Source organism: Oryctolagus cuniculus, chromosome 17 (assembly GCF_964237555.1).
Source record: "Oryctolagus cuniculus chromosome 17, mOryCun1.1, whole genome shotgun sequence".
Taxonomy (NCBI): Eukaryota; Metazoa; Chordata; class Mammalia; order Lagomorpha; family Leporidae; genus Oryctolagus; species Oryctolagus cuniculus.
In genome coordinates this window covers 36994421-37021104 of record NC_091448.1, presented here as the reverse complement: position 1 = coordinate 37021104, position 26684 = coordinate 36994421, and the positions used below count along the sequence as shown (strand labels likewise).

At 44.6% G+C, this 26684-nt stretch overlaps 1 protein-coding gene across 5 annotated transcripts in view; it reads right to left on the bottom strand.

Moving 5' to 3' along the window:
- The window catches only part of USP32 (ubiquitin specific peptidase 32), a 214867-nt gene that overhangs the window by 124786 nt on the left and 63397 nt on the right, over positions 1 to 26684 (bottom strand). For all 5 annotated transcript variants that reach the window (XM_051824715.2, XM_070061011.1, XM_070061012.1 and 2 more), the window contains exons 3-4: positions 8861 to 8966; positions 945 to 1063 (exon numbers count right to left, since the gene is read on the bottom strand). In XM_051824715.2, coding sequence (XP_051680675.1) covers positions 945 to 1063; positions 8861 to 8966 — 225 coding nt within the window. The remainder of the gene's footprint in view (positions 1 to 944; positions 1064 to 8860; positions 8967 to 26684) is intronic.

Below are 26684 nucleotides of genomic sequence, written 5' to 3'. Positions count from 1 at the left end.
GGCCGTGGCGGCAATTGGAGGGTGAACCAACGGCAAGGAAGACCTTTCTCTCTGTCTCTCTCTCTCTCACTGTCCACTCTGCCTGTCAAAAAAAAAAAAAAAGAAAAGAAAACGAAATTAATGGCCGGTGCCGCGGCTCACTAGGCTAATCCTCCACCTAGCGGTGCCAGCACACTGGGTTCTAGTCCCGGTTGGGGCGCCAGATTCTGTCCTGGTTGCCCCTCTTCCAGGCCAGCCCTCTGCTGTGGCCTGGGAGTGCAGTGGAGGATGGCCCAAGTGCTTGGGCCCTGCACCCCACGGGAGACCAGGAGAAGCACCTGGCTCCTGCCCTCGGATCAGCGCGGTACGCCGGACGCAGCGTGCCAGCCGTAGTGGCCACTGAAGGGTGAACCAACGGCAAAGGAAGACCTTTCTCTCTGTCTCTCTCTCTCACTGTCCACTCTGCCTGTCAAAAAAAAAAAAAAAAAATGAAATTAAGTTTATTTTGGTATAAGAAAATCTTAAAATTTATGCAGTTTTCCCTAATATGCATTTTCCATGAACAGTTTCAAGATCCCTTATATGTATAAATTTCCAAAAATTGTACCAAAATAAATTCATCTTTTGATTTTGTTTTATAAAAATATTTCCAAGTACTCTTGTACTGTAAGTATAAACAGTTTCCTTTATAGGAAAATTCAGAATTGCCAGATTCACAAATATAGCAGATATAAGAGTTTTGCACCTTGCACAGGGGCACATAAATGGTTAAAACATCAACTATTACATATAAAATTACCAAGAACAGAAAGAATATAAACATCTATCCATTATAGTTAAATCAAAAAACTAAGAGTCAAAACTTTGTCAAACTGACATTTTTTTAAGAAGACATAAACTGACATTCAAAACAACAACAAATACCGTGTGACCAGGAAGGGATGAAGTGTGGTCTTTAAGCATACCTCTGCAAAACACTTCCTGAGTGTATCTGGGACTTTACCATCCACCACATGGAGCATTCTTTCCATTTCTTCCCGTACAACATAGCTCCCGGATTCACTTGAAAAAAGACTAAAAATGTCTAGGAGAAAACATGATAAAATACATTAATTTCAACATATATCAAATATATCCTGGTGAAAGTAGGGAGAGGAGAAAGCTATCAACAACTGAGTGATTACTAGTGCCAGCACTTTATAAATATGAATTAATTTATTCCTCAAAATAACCCAGTAAACAGCAATGTGTGAAGTATATTTTCAAACTACCAATCTGGAAAAAAAAGTTTAGGTATGGCAATATTAAATGTTAGCAATGATTGGGACAAAAGGGATCCTTATACCAAATGGATACCTCAAAAAGTCTGTGAGGTCTATGAGGTAGTGGATATCTGACCTGGCAATTAAGATCCTGATTAGGATACCCATGTCCCAAGCAACAGTACCTGGCTTTGAGCCCCACTTCTGGTTTCTGATTCCAGATTCCTATGAATGTAGACTGTGGGAGAAAGTAATGACGGCTCAACTTAGTGGGGACGTTGCCTGTCAAGTGTGAGACCCAGATTGAGTTCTGGGCTCTAGGCTTTAGCCTGGTCCAGCCCCAGCAGCTACAGGCTTGTGAGGGGTGAACTAGTAGACGGGAGCACTACTTATCTCTCTTTCTGTCTGCCTCTCAAATAACAGTAAAATAAAAATATACTATTCGGGGCCGGCATCGTGGCTCACTTGGTTAATCCTCCACCTGCAGCGCTGGCATCCCATACGGGCGCCGGGTTCTAGTCCTGGTTGCTCTTCTTCCAGTCCAGCTCTCTGCTGTGGCCCGGGAAGGCAGTGCAGGATGGCCCAAGTCCTTGGGCCCCTGCACCCACATGGGAGACCAGGAGGAAGCACCTGGCTCCTGGCTTTGGATCAGCGTAGCTCCGGCCATTAGCGGCCATTTGGGGGGTGAACCAGTGGAGGGAGGAACTTTTTCTTTGTCTCTCTCGCTAACTCTATCTGTCAAATAATTAAATAAATAAAATTTTGTAAAAATTTTTTTTTAAAAAATATACTATTTAAGGGGAAAAAGCAAATTACAAAACAATATGTATATCATTTTATAAAAATGCTAACGTTTGCATAACGGTTGAAGGTATTTTTATTTTTATTTATATTTTATTTATTTGACAGGTAGAGTTATAGACAGTGAGAGAGAGAGACAGAGAGAAAGGTCTTCTTTCCATTGGTTCACTCCCCCCAAATGGCCGCTACGGCCGGTGCTGCACTGATCTGAAGCCAGGAGCCAGGTGCTTCCTCATGGTCTCCCATGCGGGTGCAGGGCCCAAGCACTTGGGCCATCCTCCACTGCACTCCTGGGCCACAGCAGAGAGCTGGACTGGAAGAGGAGCAACCGGGACTTGAACCTGGCACCCATATGGGATGCCGGCGCCGCAGGTGGAGGATTAACCAAGGGAGCCACGGCGCTGGCCTGGTTGAAGGTATTTTTAAGGATATAAAAATCTATTACAGATGTATGTACCAGGCCAGCGCCGCAGCTCACTAGGCTAATCCTCTGTCTGTGGCACCGGTACTCTGGGTTCTAGTCCCGGTTGGGGTACCAGTTCTAGTCCTGGCTGCTCCTCTTCCAGTCCAGCTCTCTGCTGTGTCCTGGGAAGGCAGTGGAGGATGGCCCACATGCTTGGGCCCTGCACCCGCATGGGATACCAGGAGTAAGCACCTGGCTCCTGGCTTTGGATCAGCGCAGCGCACCGGCTGTAGCAGCCATTTCGGGAGTGAACCAACAGAAGGAAGACCTTTCTCTCCGTCTCTCTCTCTCTCTCTAACTCTGCCTGTCAAAAAAAAAAAAAAAAAAAAAAAAAAGACAAATATATGTACCAGGAATGAAAGATAACCAAATTCATGAGGGTTAACCTCTGTGAATGGAAGAGAAGCAATGGGATCATGAATGGATAGAAGGAGAGCCTCCCCTCAGCTGTAATATTCTTTTTAATTTTTTTTTGACAGGCAGAGTGGACAGTGAGAGAGAGACAGAGAGAAAGGTCATCCTTTACCGTTGGTTCACCCTCCAATGGCCGCCACGGCTGGCACGCTGTGGCCGGCGCACCGCGCTGATCCAAAGGCAGGAGCCAGGTGCTTTTCCTGGTCTCCCATGGGGTGCAGGGCCCAAGCACCTGGGCCATCCTCCACTGCACTCCCTGGCCACAGCAGAGAGCTGGACTGGAAGAGGGGCAACCGGGACAGAATCTGGTGCCCCAACCGGGACTAGAACCCCGGTGTGCCGGCGCCACTAGGTGGAGGATTAGCCTAGTGAGCCGCGGCGCTGGCCAGCTGTAATATTTTGTTTTTTAGAAATAAAGATATGGGGTGTTGGCATTGTGGTGTAGCAGGTAAAGCTGCCACCTCAGGTGCTGGTTCAAGTCCTGGCTGCTTCACTTCCAATCCAGCTCCCTGCTAATGTGCCTGGGAAAGCAGAAAAGGATGGTCCGAGTGCTTGGGTCCGTGCATTGACATGGAAGACCCAGAAGAAGCTCCTGGCTCCTGGCTTCGGACCAACCCAGCTGCAGCCAATGTGGCGATTTAAGGAGTGAACCAGCAAATGAAAGTGCTCTCTTTCTTCCTGTCTCTCTGTAACTTTGCTTTTCAAATAAATAAATAAATTTTTAAAAAGATGTGAGACAAACACGATGCATTATTAAACAATAAAGCTAGATGGAAGTACATATTATATGTATGACTGGAATAAAAGTATTGTTATTATGAATTGAATTAATCTCCGCAGAAGGTATGTTCAAATCCTAACCTTTAGGGAGGGTTGTTGCTTAAAATCCATGAGGAATTGGTTTCAGGATCCCCATCTCATCTCTCCTAGATACCAAAATCCACAGATCTCAAGTGCCTTATATTCATATAAAATGACATAGAATGGAGGCACTTCAAAATTGAGGCGTAGGCATTTGGTGAAGTACTTAAGTCACCACTTGGAACTCCCACATCCCATATTGGAGGTGCCTGGGTTCTGCCTCAGATTCCAGCTTCCTGTTAATGCACACCCTGGGAGACAGCAGGTGATGGCTCTTGTAACTGAGTTCCTGACACCCACACAGGAGACCCAGATTGAGTTCTGGGCTCCTGGCTTTAGCCCAGTCTCAGCCATTATAGGTGTTTGGTGAGTAAAGGGATTGAGGATTCCTGCCTGTCTGCCTCTGAATCTGCCTTTGAAACAAAAAAAATAAAATTTTTTAAAAGATTTATTCATTTATTCAAAAGTCCGAGTTACACAGAGAGAGAAGAGGCAGAGAGAGAGAGAGAGAGAGAGAGAGAGGTCTTTCATCTGCTGGTTCACTCCCCAATTGGCCACAACAGCTGGAGCTGCACCAATCCAAAGCCAGGAGCCAGGAGCTTCTTCAGTGTCTCCCATGCAGCTGCAGGGGCCCAAGGACTTGGGCCATCCTCTACTGCTTTTTCAGGCCATAGCAGAGAGCTGGATCGGAAGTGGAGCAGCCAGAACTGGTGTCCATATGGGATACCAGCGCTTGAGGCCAGGGCTTTAACCCACTGTGCCATAGCACCAGCCCCAAAAAATAAAATTTTAAAACATAAGTCTCTTTTGTTCAAAAAACTTAGAATGTCATGCATTATTATTTGCATGAACTTTTTAAAGACTCTCATATGCATGGAATTCGAATTTTATACACCAAAATAAATTTATTTTTTAAATTCCATTTTCATGAACTTGTAAAATATGCTCCTATTTGTAAATAACTTATGCACATTATCCTGAATATTTAAGTATATGTAGTCTACTTGTAATACCTAATACAATTTAAATGCTATGTAAATAGTTACCATTCTGTATTAGGGAATAATGACAAAAACAGTCTGCCCATGTTCCATAGAGATAATTTTTTTTTTAATATACTTGGTCTGTGGTTGACTGAATCCACGGATGTGGAACCCTTGGACACAGATGGATGACTATATCTGTGAATCTGAGCATATCTGGAAACAGGGTCTTTGTCAGATGCAACTGGGTTAAGGTGAGATCATTAGAGTGGAACTCGATCTGACTGATGTACTTACAAGAAGAGGAGCAGACAGACTCAGAGAGAAGAAAGCCACGTGATCAGAGAGGCAGAGGTTGGAATATTGCAGATGCAAGCCAAGGAATGGCAAGAATTGACTGCCATCACCAGGAGTGGGGAAGAAGAAAGGATTCTCCTGACGGGTTTCAGAGGGTGCCTGGCCCAACTGACGCTCTGATTTTGGACTTCTGGATTTAATATTTTTTTGTTTTAACCTATTCAGTTTATGATACTCTGACACATGCAGCCCTAGGAAACTAAAACATTCATAAAATGAAGAGGGGTGGATGATTTAGTGGTCATTGAGAGGTCTGCATCCTGGGGCTGGTGCCCTAGCACAGTGGGTTATGCCTCAGCCCGAGATGCCAGCATCTCACATGAGTGCTGGTTAGAGTCCTGGCTGCTCCACTTCTGATCCAGCTCCCTGTTAGTGCACCTGGGAAAGCAGCAGCAGATGGCCCAAGTGCATTCACATGGCCCCTGCCATTCATGTGGGAGACCAGGATGAAGTTCCTGGAGCCTGGCTTTGGTCTGGCCCAGACCTGGTTGTTGAGGCCATACGGGGAGTGAACCAGCAGATGGAAGATGTCTCTCTCTGTCTCTGTCTCACCCCTCTCTAACTCTGCCTTTCAAATAAGTAAATAAATCTTAAAAGGGAGAGAGTGGGCTGTATCCCACATCAGAGCACTTGGGTTTCATTTTCACTTGTGGCTCCTGATTCCAGTTTCCTATTAATGTAAACCCTGGGAGGCATCAGTAATGGCTTAATTGGGTTTCTGCCATGCATGTGGGAGACCTGTATTGTATTCCTGGTCCCTGGTCCAACACTGGCCTTTGCATGCATCTGAGAAGTGAGTAAGTAGATGAAGTTCTGCCTCTGCCTCTAAAATAAGTAAACAGATTTTTCTTTTTTTTTTTAAACTTTTATTTAATGAATATAGATTTCCAAAGTACAGCTTATGGATTACAATGGCTTCCCCCCCCATAACATCCCTCCCCCCGGCAACCCTCCCCTTTCCCACTCCCTCTCCCCTTCCATTCACATCAAGATTCATTTTCATTTCTCTTTATATACAGAAGATCAGTTTAGCATACATTAAGTAAAGATTTCAACAGTTTGCTCCCACACACAGAAACATAAAGTGAAAAATACTGTTTGAGTACTAGTTATAGCATTAAATCTCAATGTACAGCACACTAAGGACAAAGATCCTACATGAGGAGTAAGTGCACAGTGACTCCTGTTGTTGACTTAACAAATTGACACTCTTGTTTATGGCATCAGTAATCAACCTAGGCTCTTGTCATGAGCTGCCAAGGCTATGGAAGCCCCCTGAGTTCAATGATTCTGATAATTTTTAGACAAGGCCATGGTCAAAGTGGAAGTTCTTTCCTCCCTTCAGAGAAAGGTACCTCCTTCTTTGATGACCTGTTCTTTCCACTGGGATCTCACTCGCGGAGATCTTTCATTTAGGGTTTTTTTTTTTTTTTTCCAGAGTGTCTTGGCTTTCCATGCCTGAAATACTCTCATGGGCTTTTCAGCCGGATCCACATGCCTTAAGGGCTGATTCTGAGGCCAGAGTGCTGTTTAGGACATCTGCCATTCTATGGGTCTGCTGTGTATCTCACTTCCCATGTTGGATCATTCTCTCCCTTTTTTTATTCTATCAGCTAGTATTTGCAGACACTATTCTTGTTTATGTGATCCCTTTGGTTCTTAGTCCTATCATTATGATCAATTGTGAACAGAAATTGATCACTGGGACTAGTGAGATGGCATTGGTACATGCCACCTTGATGGGATTGAATTGGAATCCCCTGGTATGTTTTTTTTTTTTTTTTTTTTTTTGACAGGCAGAGTGGACAGTGAGAGAGAGAGACAGAGAGAAAGGTCTTCCTTTGCCATTGGTTCACCCTCCAATGGCCGCCGCGCTGTGGCCGGCGCACCGCGCTGATCTGATGGCAGGAGCCAGGAGCCAGGTGCTTTTCCTGGTCTCCCATGGGGTGCAGGGCCCAAGCACTTGGGCCATCCTCCACTGCACTCCCTGGCCACAGCAGAGAGCTGGCCTGGAAGAGGGGCAACCGGGACAGAATCCGGCGCCCCAACAGGGACTAGAACCCGGTGTGCCGGCACTGCTAGGCAGAGGATTAGCCTAGTGAGCCGCGGCGCCGGTCCCCCTGGTATGTTTCTAACTCTACCATTTGAGGTAAGTCAGCTTGAGCATGTCCCAAATTGCACATCTCTTCCCTCTCTTGTTCCCACTCTTATATTTAACAGTGATCACTTTTCAGTTAAGTTTCAGCACTTAAGAAGAATTGTGTATTGATTACAGTATTCAACCAAAAGTATTAAGTAGAACAAACAAAAAAAATACTAAGAGGGATAACATATCAAAATGCCGGCGCCGTGGCTCACTAGGCTAATCCTCCGCCTAGCGGCGCCGGCACACCGGGTTCACACCGGGTTCTAGTCCCGGTTGGGGCGCCGGATTCTGTCCCGGTTGCCCCTCTTCCAGGCCAGCTCTCTGCTGTGGCCCGGGAGTGCAGTGGAGGATGGCCCAAGTGCTTGAGCCCTGCACCCCATGGGAGACCAGGATAAGTACCTGGCTCCTGGCTTCAGATCAGTGTGGTGCGCTGGCCACAGAGCGCGGGCCACAGAGGCCATTGGGGGGCGAACCAATGGCAAAAGGAAGACCTTTCTCTCTGTCTCTCTGTCTCACTGTCCACTCTGCCTGTCAAAAAAATAAAAAAAAAAAAAAAAATCTGTTAGCTTTTTTTCTTTTTTAATGAAGAAACTAAAGATATATGTGTTCATGATCCAAAAAAATTCTCATTTTTAATTATTACTGCTTGGAACCAGTTTATTTGTGTGCTCCTGGAGATATATTAATTTGGAAAAACAGAACCACAATTAGATTCTAGTACTCAAAGTTGGGTTTACGGATAGTTTATTATCTTGATTACAGCAATAGTTTACTGGATGCGTACATAAGACAAGACATATCAAAATGTCTTTTATATAGGTACATTTTACTGCATATCAATTATACCCCAACAAAAATGCTATTTTTTAAGATTTACTCCGTTATTTATTTGAAAGGCAGAGTGACAGAGAAAGAGAGAGGGAGAGACAGAGAGATTCACAACATTTGGAAAAGATTTAAGAACAGTCCAGATTTAGAAGCAAGAGAAGATTCTGAGAGATTTGGAAGAAACTATCCAAAGGCAGAAGTTAGTCCATTCAGACTAAGCCAAACAACTTATAGACAACAGACATGTATTTCTCACAGTTCTGGATGGTGAGAATTCCAAAATCAAGGAGCCAGAGAACCTGGATTCTGCTGAGAGCCCACTTCCTGTACCACAGTCAGCCATCCTCTCATGGTAGCTCACTGTAAATATATGTATTAAATTCTCTTGGGTACATATGGGGGAGCAGAATTGCTAGGTCATTGGATAATTGGATTTTTAACAGAGAGGAACTGTCAAATTTGAGCTTTCTAAAGTGGCAGCACTATTTTACACTCCCACTAGCAGTATATGAAACTCACAATTTTTCTATATCCTCACCAACACTTTTATTTTAGTCACCCTAGTTGAGTACAATGTACTTTCTTACCGAAGTTTTAATTTACATGTCTCATTACTATGCTGAGTGTTCTTTAGAATGTTTAATGGCTTCCTGAGCATCTTCCTGGGAGAGATGTCAGCTCCAATCCTTTGCTTGTTGTCAGAATTTTGAGATCTATTCTGCACAAAGATGTGGTATTGCCATTTGAGATAAATAAAAGTACTTACATTTTGCTTTCTCTTCATCTCTGCCTCTTGTAAGGAGGACAAGTCCAACTATTAAGTTATTGAAGTGCAGCCCTTTGGACGTTCCACCAAAAGAACAGTAAATCACCTGTAAGAAAACGGTAAAGGCAATTTTAGGAGCTGTTTCAGTTGTGGAGGACTTTAAGGTGGGTATAACCTTTAACAAATCTTGTCTTCATTTTTAGACAAGGATCCGGTAAATTTTAGTGAAATTGTTCCTTTTTTGTACCTTGTTACGGCATTTAGCCAAGATTACACTGTCATCAACTCTAAAATACATGGATTACAGGCTCACATGAGTGAATAAATATTCTGTTTTTAAAAAGATTTCTTGGGGCCAGCACTGTGGTGTAGTGGGTAAAGCTGCTGCCTGCAGAGCCAGCATCCCATATGAGCGCCGGTTCGAGGCCCAGATGCTCCACTTCAGATCCAGCTCTCTACCATGGCCTGGGAAAGCAGTAGAGGATGGCCCAACTGCTTGGGCCTCCGCACACGCATGGGAGACCCAGAGGAAGCTCCCAGCTCCTGGCTTCAGATAGGCACAGCTCCAGCCATTGTGGCCATCTAGGGAGTAAACCAGCCTATGGAAAACCTCTCTCTCTGCCTCAGCCTCTCTGTAACTCTGCCTTTCAAATAAATAAATAATTTTTTTTTTTAAGATCAGACCCTTGGGTTGTCTTTTATTTATTTATTTTAATTTATTTGAAAGATAGAGTCACAGAGAGAGGTCTTCTATCTACTGGTTAACCCCCCAGATGGCCACAACAGTTGGAGCTGAGCCAATCCAAAGCCAGGAGCCAGGAGCTTCTTCCAGGTCTCCCATGTGGGTGCAGGGGCCCAAGCACTTGGGCCACCTTCTACTGCTTTCCCAGGCCACAGCAGAGAGCTGGATTGGAAGAGGAGCAGCGGGAACTAGAACCAGCGCCTATATGTGATGCCGGTCTTCAGGCCATGGCTTTAACCTGCTGTGCCACAGCGCTGACCCCAATAAATCAATCTTAAAAAAAAAAAAAAAAAAAAAAAGATTTCTTTTATTTGAAAGGAAGCATGGCAGTGAAAGAGACAAAGAGAGATCCTCCATCTGCTAATTCATTCCTCAAATGCCCACAACAGTCGGGTATAGGCCAGGCTAAAGCCAGAAGCCAGGAACTCCATTCAGGTCTTCCATGTGAGTGGCAGGAACCCAGGCACTCAGGCTATCAATTAGTGCCCCCAGGTGAGTTAGCAGGAAGCCTGATGAATGCAAAGTAGCTAGAACTCAAACAAATGTAATGGAGGCAACCCAAGCTGTGGCTTAACTGGTTTAATCCTCTGAGACACAATGCTCGCACCATGAATATACTTCTTTGGAGTCTATATCAAGGTCCAATAGGATAAAGGTCTTCCTTCAATAACTGCAACCATGTGATAAGGACTCAGTATAATTACAGAGCTTCCGTCAACCTTAGTTAAATATATTATATCTTGATTGCAAAGAAAGATACTATCTAGGGGCCGGGTGCTGTGGCTTAGTGAGTAAAACCGCCGCCTGCCTCCAGTGCCGGCATCCCATATGGGTGCCGGTTCAAGTCCCGGCTGCTCCACTTCCAATCCAGCTCTCTGCTATGGCCTAGGAAAGCAGTAGAAGATGACTCAAGTCCTTGGGCCCCTGCAGCTGCATGGGAGACCCAGAAGAAGCTCCTGGCTCCTGGCTCCCAGCTCCTGGCTTCTGATCGGCACAGCTCTGGCCATTTCGGCCATCTGGGGAGTGAATCGGCAGATGGAAGACCTCCCTCTCTCTCTCTCTCTCTCTCTCTCTCTCTCTGCCTCTGCCTCTCTGTAACTCTGCCTTTTCAAATAAATAAGTAAATCTTAAAAAAAAAAAAAAAAAAAAAGAGGCCGGCGCCGCGGCTCACTAGGCTAATCCTCCGCCTAGCGGCGCCGGCACACCGGGTTCTAGTCCCGGTCAGGGCGCCGGATTCTGTCCCGGTTGCCCCTCTTCCAGGCCAGCTCTCTGCTGTGGCCCGGGAGTGCAGTGGAGGATGGCCCAGGTGCTTGGGCCCTGCACCCCATGGGAGACCAGGAAAAGCACCTGGCTCCTGGCTCCTGCCATCGGATCAGCGCGGTGCGCCGGCCACAGCGCGCCGGCCGCGGCGGCCATTGGAGGGTGAACCAACGGCAAAGGAAGACCTTTCTCTCTGTCTCTCTCTCTCACTGTCTACTCTGCCTGTCAAAAAAAAAAAAATAAAATAAAAAATAAAAAATAAAAAAAAGAAAGATACTATCTAACCGAATCTTCAGAAACACAAAAAGACCACAAAAGATACTTCTTTCATACTCTCAGAAATGAGTTAAAGCCACACTAATCACTACACATTCATTCAATCACAACTGAGTTGCTAGCATTTATAATGCAGAATCTTTGCCAGCACTATGGCATAGTGGGTTAATGCCCCGGCTGGCCTGCAGTGCTGGCAACTCATATGAATGCCAATCCGAGTCCCAGCTGCTCCACTTCCGATCCAGTTCCCTGCTGATGGCCTGAGAAAGCAATGGAAGATGGCTCAGGTGCTTGGGCCCCTGCATCCACCACATGGGAGACATGAAAGCAGGTTCTGTTTCCTGGCTTTAGATAGGCACAGCTCTGGCCCTCGCAGCCATATGGGGAGTGAATCAGCAGATGGAAGAACTCTCTCTCTCTAACTTTACTTCTCAAACAAATAAATAAATCTTTTTTAAAAAAATGTATGATTAAAGAATAATTCAAGGACTGGCACTGTGATGCAGTGGGTTAAGCTGCTGCCTATAACATCCCACCACATACGGGCACCTGTTTCAGTCCTGGCTGCTCCACTTCCAACTAACATCCTGTTAATGTGCATAGGAAAGCACTAGAAGATGGCTCAAGTGCTTAAGCCCCTACACCCTCCAGGGGCGACCCAGATGGAAATCCAGGCTCCTGGAGTCAGCTTTGCCCAGCCTCAACAGCCATTGTGGCCTTTTGGAAGGCTTAACCTGCTACACCACAGCACCCACCCCTATTGTAGCCTTTTGGGAAGTGAACTACCAGATGGAAGATCTGTCATCTGCTCTCTCACTCGCTTTCTAATTCTTCCTCTTCTCTGTAATTCTACATTTCAAATAAATGAACCTTTTTAAAAAAAATTCAGGAAATAAAACTTCAATGGTCAACAAATGATTTTTTACAAAAGATTTATTAATTTACTTGGAAGTGAGAGTTACACAGAGAGAGAAGAGAGGCAGAGAGAGAGGTCTTCCATCCACTGGTTCACTCCCCAGTTGGCTGCAATGGCTGGTATTGTGCCAATCCAAAGCCAGGAGCCAGGAGCTTCTTCCGGGTCTTCCACACAGGTGCAGGGGCCCAAGGACTTGGGCCATCCTCTACTGCTATCCCAGGCCACAGCAGAGAGCTGGATCAGAAGTGGAGCTCCGGCCGGAGAGTGAACCAGTGGATGGGAGACCTCTCTCTCTCTCTCTCTCTTTCTCAGTGAACCAGTGGATGGGAGACCTCCCCCCCCCATGTGTGTGTGTAACTGTGACTTTTAAGTAAAATAAATAAATCTAAAAAAAAAAAAAAAAAAAAAAAAGGCCGGCGCCGTGTCTCACTAGGCTAATCCTCCGCCTTGCGGCGCCGGCACACCAGGTTCTAGTCCCGGTCGGGGCGCTGGATTCTGTCCCAGTTGCCCCTCTTCCAGGCCAGCTCTCTGCTGTGGCCAGGGAGTGCAGTGGAGGATGGCCCAAGTGCTTGGGCCCTGCACCCCATGGGAGACCAGGAGAAGCACCTGGCTCCTGCCTTTGGATCAGTGCGGTGCGCCGGCCGCAGCGCGCTGGCTGCGGCGGCCATTGGTGGGTGAACCAACGGCAAAAGGAAGACCTTTCTCTCTGTCTCTCTCTCTCACTGTCCACTCTGCCTGTCAAATAAATAAATAAATAAATAAAATAAATTAAAAAAAAAAGGTGAATGTATTATCAGATTAAATCTTTTCCTTCTAACAAATCACATAAGTAAACCAACCCCCTCATATGCCTAACCAAAGGGTAGCCTAGACATTAGACAAAACTGAAGATTCTGGGTCCACGGTGTGGTGTAGCAGGTTAAGCCACTGCCTGTGACTCCTGCTGCCCCACTTCTGATCCAGCTCAATGCTAGGATGTGGGAAAGCAGCAGAAGACTGACCAAGTGTTTGGGCCGCTGTCCCATGCTGGAGCGGCCCAGCCCCAACAGTTGTGGCCTTTTGGGGAATGAACAAGCAAATGGAAGTGTGCTCGCTCACTCTAACTTTGCCTTTCAAATAAATAGAAAATAAATTTTACCAAAAAACCTGAAGGTTCTTTGTTTCACAGAGACCATGATCCAGAAATTTAAAATGATAAAGTAACTGAAATAACATATAAGAATGAAGATAAGTGCATGCCAATTTTCTTTCGGCAAATATGATTAGACAAGGTCTCAGAATACATTTTAGGTAATATAGTAAATTATGAATTAAGTAATTATACCTAGGACCATGCAAACCTGGTTGAAGAATCATAAACATAAAGAATATTGATTAAAAGTTCTCTCTCTTCTTTGGAAAGAAGGCTCTAAAAGAATGCAGGCAGAGGGCTTAAACCACTATGCCACAACACCAGCCCCAACTGGCCTTAAATCATGACCATAAACATTTTATCAATGATTTGGACTATGACAAAGAAACTATGTGTATCAATTTTGTAAATTTCAAAGCTGAGAGGGAAGGTTAAAGGCAACAAGATTAAATATATTTAAATACAGTTTTCTTAAACACTCAGCATACTTAAGGACAGGAGAACAAGATGAAGCTTAGAAATTTTAGTCAGTAAAGCTATGACCTTTTTGCTTGTTTAAGCTAATACAATTTTATGCTACACAGTAGTGATTAAAGAATTAAATATGTTCCCCACTGTTTACTAATCTAATTCCAGCTAGAGAACAGCATGGGATTAACTGGTAGGCACATTAAATATGGCTAAGGAGCAGCAGGAGAAAAGGACTTGTTCACGTCCCTAGAAGGGAAGGATCCAGTTTTCCAATTCCAACAGCTGAATTCCATCTCTGAAAGGTAGCAGATTTCCAACAGAGACTCTAGCAAAAACTTTAGATAGTGATGTGTGACAAAAATCATCAGTGGCTCCTATCTTCACTATTATGTCCAAAGCCAGAAAATACAAACTGGTAAATTTACACAACTATTTCAATGACCCCAAATTTAAACAGAGTAAAACCCCAAATCAAAAATTTCACGATATCCTAGATCTTGTTCAAGCTCATTTGCTACACTGTAAAAGTAACATTAAGGGGAAGGATGTGAATGAAAAATTGACCATTTTTAAAAATAGGAGTTATGGGGCCAGTGTCGTGGCATAGCAGGTTAAGTCATTGCTTCCAATGCTAGCATCTCATATCAGAAAGCAGGTTGGGGTCTTTGCTGTTCCACTTCCAATCCAACTTCCTGTTAATGTGTCCGGGTAGGCAGCAAATAATGAGCAAACTTCTTGGGCCCATCATACATGTGAGAGAGCCAGAAGGAGTTCCTAGCTCCAGGCTATATCCTGGCCCATTCCTGGCTGTTGTGGCCATTTGGAGAGTGAACCAAGCAGATGGGAGATTTTTCTCTCCGTCTCTTCTTTTCTCTCTGATACTCTGCTTTTCTAAAAAATAAATAGGCCAGCGTCATGGGTCACTTGACTGATCATCTGCCTGCGGCGCTGGCACCACGGGTTCTAGTCCCGGTTGGGGCAGTGGAGGATGGCCCAAGTCCTTGGGCCCTGCACCTGCGTGGGAGACCAGGAAGAAGCACCTGGCTCCTGGCTTTGGATTGGCGCAGTGCGCTGGCCGTAGCAGCCATTTGGGAGGTGAACCAACGGGAAAGGAAGACCTTTCTCTCTGTCCCTCTCACTGCCTAACTCTGCCTGTCTAAAAATAAAAATAAAAATAAAGAAATAAATCTTTTGAAGAAGTTATTACAATGTGGTATTATTATGGGATATTATTCAGGCACAAAAAGGGATGAAGTTGGCCGGTGCTGTGGTGCAGTGGGCTGAACCTCTGCCTGCAGCACCAGCAACCCATACAGGTGCTGGTTTGTGTCCTGGATGCTCCATTTCCAATCCAGCTCTCTGCCATGGCCTGAGAAAGCAGTGGAAGACGGCCCAGGTGCTTGGGCCCTGAACCCTCATGGGAGACCTGGAAGAAGCTCCTGATTCCTGGCTTTACATTGGCCCAGCTCCAGCCACTGTGACCACTTGGGGAACGAACCACTGGATGGGAGACCTTTCTATCTCTCCCTCTGTCTGTAACTCTCTCAAATAAATAGAAGCTTTCAAAAGGGGGGGGGGATGAAATTAGAAAAATGAGACAACATAGATGAACCTGGAAAGCATTCTCCTAAGAGAAATAAGGCAAACACAAAAGGGCAAATACACATGATTTCACTTACATCGTTTAGAAAGGCAATTCATCCTTTTTGTTGTTGTTGTTCATTGATTTATTTATTTATTTAAAAGCCAGAGACAGAGACAGAAACAGAGAGAGAGAGAGAGAGAGAGAGAGAGAGAGAGAGATCTTCCATCTGCTGATTCACTCCCTACATGACCTCAAAGGCCAGGGCTGGGCCAGACCAAAGCCAGGAGCCTGCAGCTTCTTCCATGTCTCCCTATGTGGGTGCAGGGGCCCAGTGACTTGGGCCATCCTGCACTGCCCGAGGCACATTAGTTGGGAATATCAGAAGTGCAGCAGTCATAACTTGAACTGACACCTATATGGGATGCCAGCATCACAGGCTTTTCCCACTACACCACAATGCCAGCCCCTAGAAAAGGCAATTCATAAGAACTGAGAGTAGATTTGAGGCTCCCATTACTGCTGCTTACGGGATTCAAAGTTTCTGTTTGGAGTTATCAAAAAGTTTTAGGAAAAGAAAATGGTGATAGCTATGTAATTCTGTTAAAATAACTAGTGCTGACAAATGATACACTTAAAAATGGCAAATTTTATATGTATTTTACCAAAATAAGAAATGTATAAAGCTAGTTATTAGTGAACTATAGATACCCAGATTAAGAATATTCTGATAACATGAGGAAGCAGAAAGGAAGAGGGGAGAAGGAGGAGGGAGAAGGAGCTTTCTGTCAAGGCTGGGAACTGGAAACCCAATCCAAGTCTCCAACGTGGATGGCAGAAAGCCAAATATTTGAGTCATCACCACTTCCTCCCAGGGCCTGTAGTGGCAGGAAGCTGGAATCAGAAGCCAGAGTCACTAGCTGAGCCTAGGCACCCCACTGTGGGATGTGAGCATCCTAACCAGCATCTTAACTATTAATCCAAATGCTTGTTCCAGTCAAATGGCTTTTGATATTTCAAGTTTCACTGGATAACCACAAAAGTCACCAAGCACACCGGCTCATCCTGCATTCCTAGTTTTAAAAGTACAGGCTGAAAATGAGTATATTTTATTGATGTCATTTATATATATATTTAAAAGATTTATTTATTTATTTGAAAGGCAGAATGAGAGAGAATCTTCAATCCACTGGTTGAAGACAGGAGCCAAGAACTCCATCCTGGTCTCCTAAATGGGTGGCAAGAGCCCAAATACTTGGACCATCATTGGCTGTTTCCAGGCACATAAGCAAGAAGCTGGATCAGAAGGGGTAACTGGGACTTTGGCACTCTGATACGAGATGCTGATATCACCAGCTGAAGTTTAACCAGCTGCACCACAATACCTGTCACACATTTGTACTTGTTTTTCTTGTTTAACATTTTATTTTTAATTATTCGAGAGGTGGAGTAACAAAGACAGAGACAGAGATATAGATCGTCCATGCTTTGTTTTTTTTTATTTTTTTTTATTTTTTTTATTTTTTTTTTTTTTGACAGGCAGAGTGGACAGTGAGAGAGAGAGACAGAGAGAAAGGTCTTCCTTTGCCGTTGGTTCACCCTCCAATGGCCGCCGCGGCCGACGCGCTGCGGCCGGCGCACCGCGCTGATCCGATGGCAGGAGCCAGGAGCCAGGTGCTTTTCCTGGTCTCCCATGGGGTGCAGGGCCCAAGCACCTGGGCCATCCTCCACTGCACTCCCTGGCCACAGCAGAGGGCTGGCCTGGAAGAGGGGCAACCGGGACAGAATCCAGCGCCCCAACCGGGACTAGAACCCGGTGTGCCGGCGCCGCTAGGCGGAGGATTAGCCTAGTGAGCCGTGGCGCCGGCCTCGTCCATGCTTTGACTCAATCCCAAACAGCCACAATGGCCATGGCTGGAACAGGCCAAAGCCAGGAGCCAGAAACTCCAACCAGGTCTCCCACATGGGTGGCAGCAGGCCAAGCACTTGGGTCATCTTCCATTGCTTTCCCAGAGGCATTAGCAGGGAGATGAATCAGAAGTTCAAGAGCTGGGATTCAAACAGACACACCAATGTGCAAAGCTGGCATCACTGGTAGTGGCTTAACCTACTGTGCCATAATGCTGGTCTCTATTTTTGGATTTAAAAGGCAGCAATCTTGAAAGTACACTAACACAATTAATGTAAGAGCAAAACATAATTAAATTCTCATCAGCCTTCTTAAGTCTCTTTCTTAGTAAAGAAAGCATAAACTTCCTGAGATGGTTTTCTAATATATATAATTTTGAAGTTCAAAATTATAAATCTACTATGTGAAACTTTCTAATATTACTCAAAGAACAGCAAAATTTATTTCTTTCCCTATTTTATTGGGTATAGTTGATAAAATTTATATAATTAATGAATACCGTGTGATTTTCTATATGTATACACTGTAAGATGAGTGACACAATCACACTAATTAATATAGCTAACCCTTCCCAGTTATCTTTCTCTGTGTGTGGTGAGAATGCTTAAGGATCTACCCTTAGGAAATTTCCAAAATGCATTATTACTAACTATTTCACTATGCTATCAGGATGCACTGCTGTATAACTAAAATGCTCACTGCCTAGGAAAGAATCCTAGCATTTACTTAAAAACAAAAAGCCTACAAGAACTTGGTTTAAAAGGATTGTGCTGGGGCCAGAGCTGCGGCATAGAAGGTTAAGCCTCCGACTGCAGGGCTGGCATCCCACACGGGCACCAGTTCAAGTCCTGGCTGCTCCATTTCCAATCCAGCTCCCTGCTAATCTGGGAAAGCAGCAGAGGATGGCCCAAGTCCTTGGGCCCCTGCACCCATGTGGGAGACCAGGAAAAGGTTCTTGGCTCTTGATCTAGGCTTGGCCCAGCCCCAGACATTGCGTTCATTTGGGGAGTGAACCAGCAGATGGAAGACTGATAATCTCTCTCTCCCCTCTCCCCTCCATATCTCTTCCTTTCAAGTAAACAAATACATCTTAAAAAGGCCGTTGCTTCTGTAAGCCCTTCCACTGGCTATTAGAGCAGATACTACCTTCAGGTTAGACGTACAAGGAGGCAATCACAGTCTCACAATATATTTGGCAACTCTTACTTGCATATCACGATGTAAACCTTATTACTAAACAGTAAAATATTTACAAGGTTTAAACTTAAAGCACAGTGTGCTTGTAAGAGGGAGGAACAGAAATTCACACACAATGCTTGACCTAGTCTTACTGGTTAGGTTTCAACAGAGGTGCGGCAACACAGAGGCATGCAAAAGCAGCTCATTTGTTATACAGATGCAACTTACTGAATCACTTCTCTGAAAAATAAAAACAGTTTCATCAATGATTTCTATACTCAAACCTACTGAGTATCATCATGCTAGAGATGTTGAGTTTTCAAGCACATGCTTTGCTTTGGAAAAGAAAAAAAAATCACCTTTTTAGTTTTCAAATACAGAAGTAGGAAGATACTGGTTGGTACATTTCTCTACCCTCTTGAAGTTCAGTAGAACTCTAAGCGACTCACTTGAGGCCTGACCTATCCTGTCAGATCAGTCATCTTACGCCGTGGCCTCATGGAACTACTCAGAAAATTCGAAGACTGTCTACAAAACAAAACCAAACAAAACTCAACACAAAAGTTGCCCTTAAAGTCACTCAAATTGTTCTAATTATTAAGAAACAAAGAAATCACTCCCAGCTTACCAGTCAACTATATAGGGACAATTTGTGAAAATGACTGTTTAGAATACAGAATGCATTTTCCCTCATAATTAATGATGAGTTTTCACCTGGCTAATTCTCAGCATTCTACTTAAATTATAATTTGGTTTTAAAAAACTGAGCAACAGGGCCAGCCCTGTGGTATAGTAGGCTAGACTTCTGCTTGCAGTGCCAGCATCCCACATGGGTGCTGGTTCCAGTCCTGGCTGCTCCACTTCCAATCCAGCTCTCTGCTATGGCCTGGGAAAGCAGTAGAAATGGCCCAAGTGCTTGGGCCCCTGCACCCATGTGGGAGACCTGGAAAAAGCTCCCAGTTCCTGGCTTCAGATTGGCCCAGCTCCAGCCATTGTGGCCATTTGGGGAGTGAACCAGCAGATGGAAGATCTCGCTCTCTAACTCTGCTTTTAAAATAAAATAAATAAATCTTTAAAATATAAAAGGAGATGGTCCAAGTGCTTGGGTACTTGCACCCATGTGGGAGATCCAGAAGAGGCTCCTGGCTCCTGTCTTCAGATCAGCTCAGCTCCAGGCACTGCAGCCATTTGGGGAGTGAACCAGAGGATGGAAGACCTTTCTCTCTGCCTCTCCTTCTAACTCTCAAATAAATAAATAAAATCTTGTTTTTTTTTTTTTTTTAAATGAGCAATGAACAACAATTATAAAAGGATTTTAAAAGCATACTACTGTGAACATACATATTTCATCTTTATTATCAATAAGCCAGAAGCTAGCATGGGAATGCAGCCATCCTTTACAAAACATACTTTCCAGGGGGAAACATCTGTACTACACAGTGAAAAGGTAATAATAAAGACAAAAATATGTCTCTGCCCCTCCTTCTTTTCATGGTCCTTTCCAGTCTCTGCTAGTGAGATTATTGGGCAAATGTAATCTAAACAAAGTAAGCAACTGGAGTTGGAGCATGGGGCATTATCAGGTCTGAATTGTACTTCAAAAAAAATTTATTTACTTATTTATTCATATGAAAGACAGAGCAACAGAGAAAGAGAGATCAATCGTCCATTCACTGGCTCGGTCCCCCAAATGTCCTCAATAGCTGGGTCTGGGCCAGGTAAAGTCATGCACATCTCCCACATGGGTGACAAAAATCCAAGTACCATCCACAGCTTCCCAGGCACATTGGCAGGAAGCTGGATGGAAAGTGGAGATGTGACTACACCCCAGTTACTCTGATACAGTGTATCTGCAATCCAAGCAGCAGCATTAACCTGTAGTGCCACAACGCCTTTAATTAGCCATCTGCCATAAACTGTATTTGATAATACAAAAAAAAAAAAAAACATTCCCAGAACTTGAACTGTCATTGATCCACTGATTATGAATCAATCAAGCAGGCTATAACATGTATAGCCTCTCTCTGACCATTCCTTCCTCTCATTTCCAGTAATTCAGTTCAAGTTAAGAAGGAATGAGACAGACAGAGCACACTTTCTAAATTTATACCCATTGGCTACTGCCAACACACCCAGAGTGAAGTCAACAATAACACCTGGGAAAGTCTGTAAAGGCAGTCATAGGGACTGACTTTAAAGACATGTGGGGGCCAGCACTGTGACGTAGCAGGTAAAGCTACTGCCTGTAGCACCAGCATCCCATATGGGTGCCAGTTCAAGTCTCAGCTGCTCCACTTCCTATCTGGCTCTCTGCTATGGCCTGGGAAAGCAGTAGAAGGTCCTTGGGCCCCTGCACCCGCTTGGGAGACCTGGAAGAAGCTCCTGGCTTCTGGCTTCAGATCGGGCAGCTCCAGCCGTTGTGGCCATCTGGGGTGTGAACCAGCGGATGGAAGACCTCTCCCTCTCCCTCTCCCTCTCCCCCTCCCCCTCCCTCCCTCCCTCCCTGTCTCTGTCTCTTTCTCTCGGCCAAGCTCCAGCCATTTGTGGCCATTTGGGGAATAAACCAGAGGATGGAAAATTTCTTTCTCTCTCTCTCTCTCTCTCTCTCTCTCTCTCTCTCTCTCTCTCTCTCTCTCCCCCACCCCTCCCCCTCATCTCTGTGTAACTCTTTCAAATAAATAAAGATTAAAAAAAAAAAAAAGATATGTGGACTCTGTTATTTTAAAGAATGGTGAAGAGGTGCCAGTTCTGTGGTGTCACAGGTAAAGCTACTGCCTGCAGTGTCGGCATCCCAGATGCTCTACTTCAGATCCAGCTCTCTGCTGTGACCTGGGAAAGCAGTAGAGGATGGCCCAAGTGCTTGGGCCCCTGCACCCACATGGGAGACCTGGATTTCGATTGGCACAGCTCTAGCTGTTGTAGCCATCTGGGGAATGAACCAGGAATGGGAGACTCTCTGTCTCTCCTTCTCTCTCTGTGTAACTCTGACATTCAAATAAATAAATAAATAAATCTTAAAAAAAAAAAAAAAGAATAGTGAAGAAATGTGATAATTTTGTGCGAAGACATTCTTAATTGTTTGCTCAGCAACCAAAGATACCTACTTAATAAACAGAAGTTCTGGGACATCTTCTTGTCAAGCAAACTTAAAAAACATTGTACTTCATGGGGCATTTAGCCTGGTCATTAAGATGCTGGTTGAGATGTCAGATCCCATATCACGGGTTCAATTTCTGACTTTAGCTCCTGACTCCAGCTAGATTTGCTAAAGCAGATCCTGGGAAGCAGCAGTGATGACTCAAGTAATTGGGTTCCTACCACCACACCTAGATTGAGTGTCAGGAGACCTAGACTGAGTGTCAGGTCCCTGGCTCCGGTGTGGCTAGATTTGTTTTTGCTTTTGTTTTTAATTATTACTATTATTAAAGGCTGAAGTCACAGTCACTATACAAAAGGGAAAGAATGACATAACAAATCAATTATGGGCATGATTGTGTTTGCAGTGAAACTCTGGCTAAACAACTCTGGAACCAAAAAGATTAGCATGTTAATACTAATTTCTTTGCCCTTTTATTTAAGAGTTATATTGCCTTGGATAAATTACAACTTCAGCTCGCTCATCTAGAAAATGGAATTAACGGGGCTGGCGCTGTGGCACAGCGGGTTAATGTCCTGGCCTGAAGTGCTGGCATCCCATATGCGCGCCAGTTCTAGTCCCGACTGCTCCTCTTCCGATCCAGCTCTCTGCTGTGGCCTGGGATAGCAGAAGATGGACCAAGTCCTTGGGCCCCTGCACTGGTGTGGGAGACCCAAAAAAGCTCCTGGCTCCTGGCTTCAGATCAACGCAGCTCTGGCCGTTGCAGCCAGTTGGGGAGTGGACCAATGGAAAGAAGGCCTCTTTCTGTCTCTACCTCTCTCTATAACTCTGTCTTTCAAATAAATAATAAAAAAATCTTTTTAAAAAATGGGTAGTGGGGCTGGTGCTGTGGCACAGCGGGTTAATGCCATGGCCTGAAGCGCCAGCATCCCATATGGGCGCCAATTCGAGATGCGGCTGCTCCACTTCCGATCCAGCTCTCTGCTATGGCCTAGGAAAGCAGTAGAAGATGGCCCAAGTCCTTGGACCCCTGCACCCGTGTGGGAGACCCGGAAGAAGCTCCTGGTTCCTGGCTCCTGATCAGCGCAGCTCCAGCCGTTGTGGTCAATCGGGGAGTGAATCATAGGATGGAAGACCTCTCTCCCTCTCTGTGTAACTCTGACTTTCAAATAAATAAATAAATCTTTAAAATAAAAAAAAAGACCTCTCTCTCTGCCTCTCTGTAACTCTGCCTTTCACATAAATAAATAAATCTTTAAAAAAAAAAAATGGGTAGTAACATTAGCACTTGCCTATGACAAATGCTACATAACCTAAGTGAGCTGTCAAATTAAAAACTCACAAGTTCAATTGCAAATTGATTTTTTTTAAATTTATTTATTTTAAAGGCAGAGTTACGGGGGGGGGGGGGGGTGTCTTCCATCCGCTGGTTCACTCCCCAGATGGCCGCAATGGCCGGAGCTGCGCCGATCCAAAGCCAGGAGCCAGAAGCCTCCTCCAAGTCTCCTACGCAGCTAACAGGGGCCATCTTCCACTGCTTTTCCAGGCCATAGCAGAGAGCTAGATCAGAAGTGGGGCAGCCGGGACTCTAACCAGCGCCCATATGGGATGCCAGCAATGCAGGTGGCAGCTTTACTCGCTATGCCACAGTGCCAGCCAAACACAATCTTACCCAATACTCAGAGTCAACAACATTAATGCAATAACCCAGCTAAACAATATTGTTAAAAGTGCTAAGTGACATATTTGTAAAATAGCTCATCAACTAACTAGAACATATTTGCAAAATATCTAATCAACTAGAACATAGTAATAACTGAAGTCTTGTACAATGATACAATATTTCTAAGGGAAAAGTTTCCATCTCTTGTAGCATATGCAAAAATGTTATTATGTACCACCCATGTTATTGCCATTTTGGGGGTCATCTGGAATTACCCATAAGAAAGTAAAACTGGGGCAGGCATTTGGCCTTGTGCTTAAGGTGCCAGGTAAGGTGTTTGTATCCCATATTGGAGTGCCTGGCTGGAGCCTCAGCTCTGGCTCCCAATTTCAGCTTTCTGATAATGCAAACTCTGGGAGGCAACAGTGAGGGCTTAAGTAGGAGGTTCCCTGTCACCCATGTGGGAGGTCTGGAATGCATTTCCAGTTCTGGCTTTGACCTAGACCACTTTCAGCTATTGTGGGTATTTGAGGAGTGAAACAGCTGACTGGAGCTTTATTTTTCTCTGTTGCTCTTTGCCAGAAAGAATGAAAAGAGGAAGAAGAAAGACAGATTAAAACCCTATGCCATTATAATATGATGCTCTCAAATGATTTAATGAGAAATGGACTAATACTGATTGAAACAGTCCAGATAGTATACCTTTGCAGTTCCAGAATATTAAATAAGTATCCTGTTAAACTTCAAATAAATACGTTAGTGACAGTTTAATATGGTTCCCAGGGATTATTGCAAAAATGATCCTGATCCTAATCAAAGAAACGATGAGAGGGCCGGCAAAGTGGCATAGTGAGGTAAGCCTCCACCTGTGGCTCCAGCATGCCATATGGGTGTCGGTTCAAGTACAGTCTGCTCCTCTTCAGATCTGCTCCCTGCTATGGCCTGGAAAAAGCAGCAGAAGATGGCCCAAACTCTTGGGCCTCTGCACCCATGTGGGAGACCAGAAGAAGCTCCTGGCTCCTGGCTTCGGATTAGCTCAGCTCCGGCCGTTGCAGCCATTTGGGGAGCAACCTGCACATGGAAGATCTCTCTCTCTGTCTTTCCTTCTGTCTGTAACTCTACTTCTCAAAGAAATAAATATAAGCTTAAAAAAAATTAGAAGAAAATGAAATTTTCTTCTTCTTCTTCTTTTTTCTTTTTTTTTTTTTTGACAGGCAGAGTTAGAAAGTGAGAGAGACAGAGAGAAAGGTCTTCCTTTTTCCGTTGGTTCACCCCCCAAGTGGCTGCTACGGCCAGTGCGTTGCACTGATCTGAAGCCAACAGCCAGGTGCTTCCTCCTGGTCTCCCAGGTGGGTGCACGGCCCAAAGACCTGGGCCATCCTCCATTGCACTCCCGGGCCACAGCAGAGAGCTGGACTGGAAGAGGAGCAACCAGGCCAAAACCGGTGCCCCAACTGGGACTAGAACCCGGGGTGCCAGCGCCACAGGCGGAAGATTAGCCTAGTGAGTTGTGGCGCCAGCCCGAAATTTTCTTATTTGAGCAATGAAAATTAGCTGAAAAACCTTTTCAACACACAGTTTCCAAAATATCAGTATAATTATGTTGCTGATTCTTTTTCAGCACTGCCATGAGAAAGGATCCTCAAACACCCCTAGATGAAGGCTTCCTATTCACAGGAACAAAAGGGCACCATAAATGTCCCAAATCAAAACCCAATCCAAGCCAGAACCAAATGAATTTTGCTGGAAGAACACTGATAAATGGACAGTTGCAAATCCTATTGTATAGGATTCTATTCTCTGACTTCTACAAATAAAATAAAATATAAACATTATCAAACTATCAAGTTTTTGAGGTTGTTTAGTATATACATGAACCCAACACTTACAAAACTATAAAATCATGTACAAGTGTACACACACATGCACACGCACACATACACACACAACTTAACATGAAAAATCATAATGGGCTCAGTAGATAGTATCACAATCATCCTGGTTGTGATGGAATACATTTGCAAAAAGTTACTTTTGGAGGAAACTGGGTGAAGTGTAAGAGATTCTCTCTCTGTGTGTGTGTGTGTGTGTGTGTGTGTGTCTGTCTGTCTGTCTGTCTCTATCTCTCTGTCCCTGTCTGTCTCTCCCTGTTGTTCCTTTTAACTGCATGTGAATCTACACATATCTTTAAAAATTTTCCATTAACAAATTTAGGGGTAGGGCAGTTGGCACAGCAATTAAGATGCCTCTTGGGACACCCATACCGTAGCCCATGTCAAAGTACCTGGGTTAGACTCCTGGCCCTGCTCCTGACGGCAGCTTTCCGTTAGTGTGTATCCTGTGAGGCAGCATGTGAAGGCTCAAGTATTCACATCCCTGCCAGGCATGTAGAAGATCTGGATACCCAGGCTACTGACTTCCACCTGGCCCAGCATGGGAAGTTGTGAGCATCTGGAGAGTGAATCAATAGTTGGAAGATCTCTGTCTGTATCTTCCTCTCTCAGCTTTTCAAATAAAATGAAAATAAATTTTTAAAAATTTAGAATGAACTGATATTTAGAATATTTGAGCATTCATACCACAAATGACTTTTCACATTTATATTAACTAAATTCTAAATATCTTCTTCCTATTACTAGTTTTTTGTTTGTTTGTTTGTTTGTTTGTTTTTGACAGGCAGAGTGGACAGTGAGAGAGAGACAGAGAGAAAGGTCTTCCTTTGCCGTTGGTTCACCCTCCAATGGCCGCCGCAGCCAGTGCGCTGCGGCCGGCGCACAGTGCTGATCCAATGGCAGGAGCCAGGAGCCAGGTGCTTTTCCTGGTCTCCCATGGGGTGCAGGGCCCAAGCACCTGGGCCATCCTCCACTGCACTCCCTGGCCACAGCAGAGGGCTGGCCTGGAAGAGGGGCAACCGGGACAGAATCCGGCGCCCCAACCGGGATTAGAACCCGGTGTGCCGGCGCCGCTAGGCAGAGGATTAGCCTAGTGAGCCGCGGCGCTGGCCTATTACTAGTTTTTTTTAATTGTGAGGTTTTTTTTTTTTTTTTTTTTTTTTAAGATTTATTTATTTGTTTGAAAGGCAGAGTTACAGAGAGGCAGAGGCAGAGACAGAGAGTGAGAGATCTTCCAACTCCCCAAATGCCCATGATGGCCAGAGCTGGGCCAATCCGAAGCCAGGAACCAGGAGCTTCTTCTCTGCTTTCCCAGGTCACAGCAGAGAGCTGGATTGGAAATGGAGCAGCCAGGGCTTGAACTGGCACCCCTATGGGATGCCAGAACTGCAAGTGGTAGCCTTACGTGGTACATCACAGTGCCATCCTCCTTATTACTAGTTTTAATAACTAGCTTTTCTAAGGGCAAAATGATCAAGGGAAAACATCCCACAAATATCCACACACTTCGAATTTGATGTTATTTAAGAAATAACATATATATTTCCAATTAAACAAAAACTTCTTAAAAAGCCAAATAAGCAATAAAAGCCATACCTCACAAAAGTATTTATTGTGCATCTATGTATCAGACATTCATTAGGATAAGGGAAAAATAGTACAGATAAGAAACAAAACTATTCGATTGGTCTTTTTTAGTACCAAC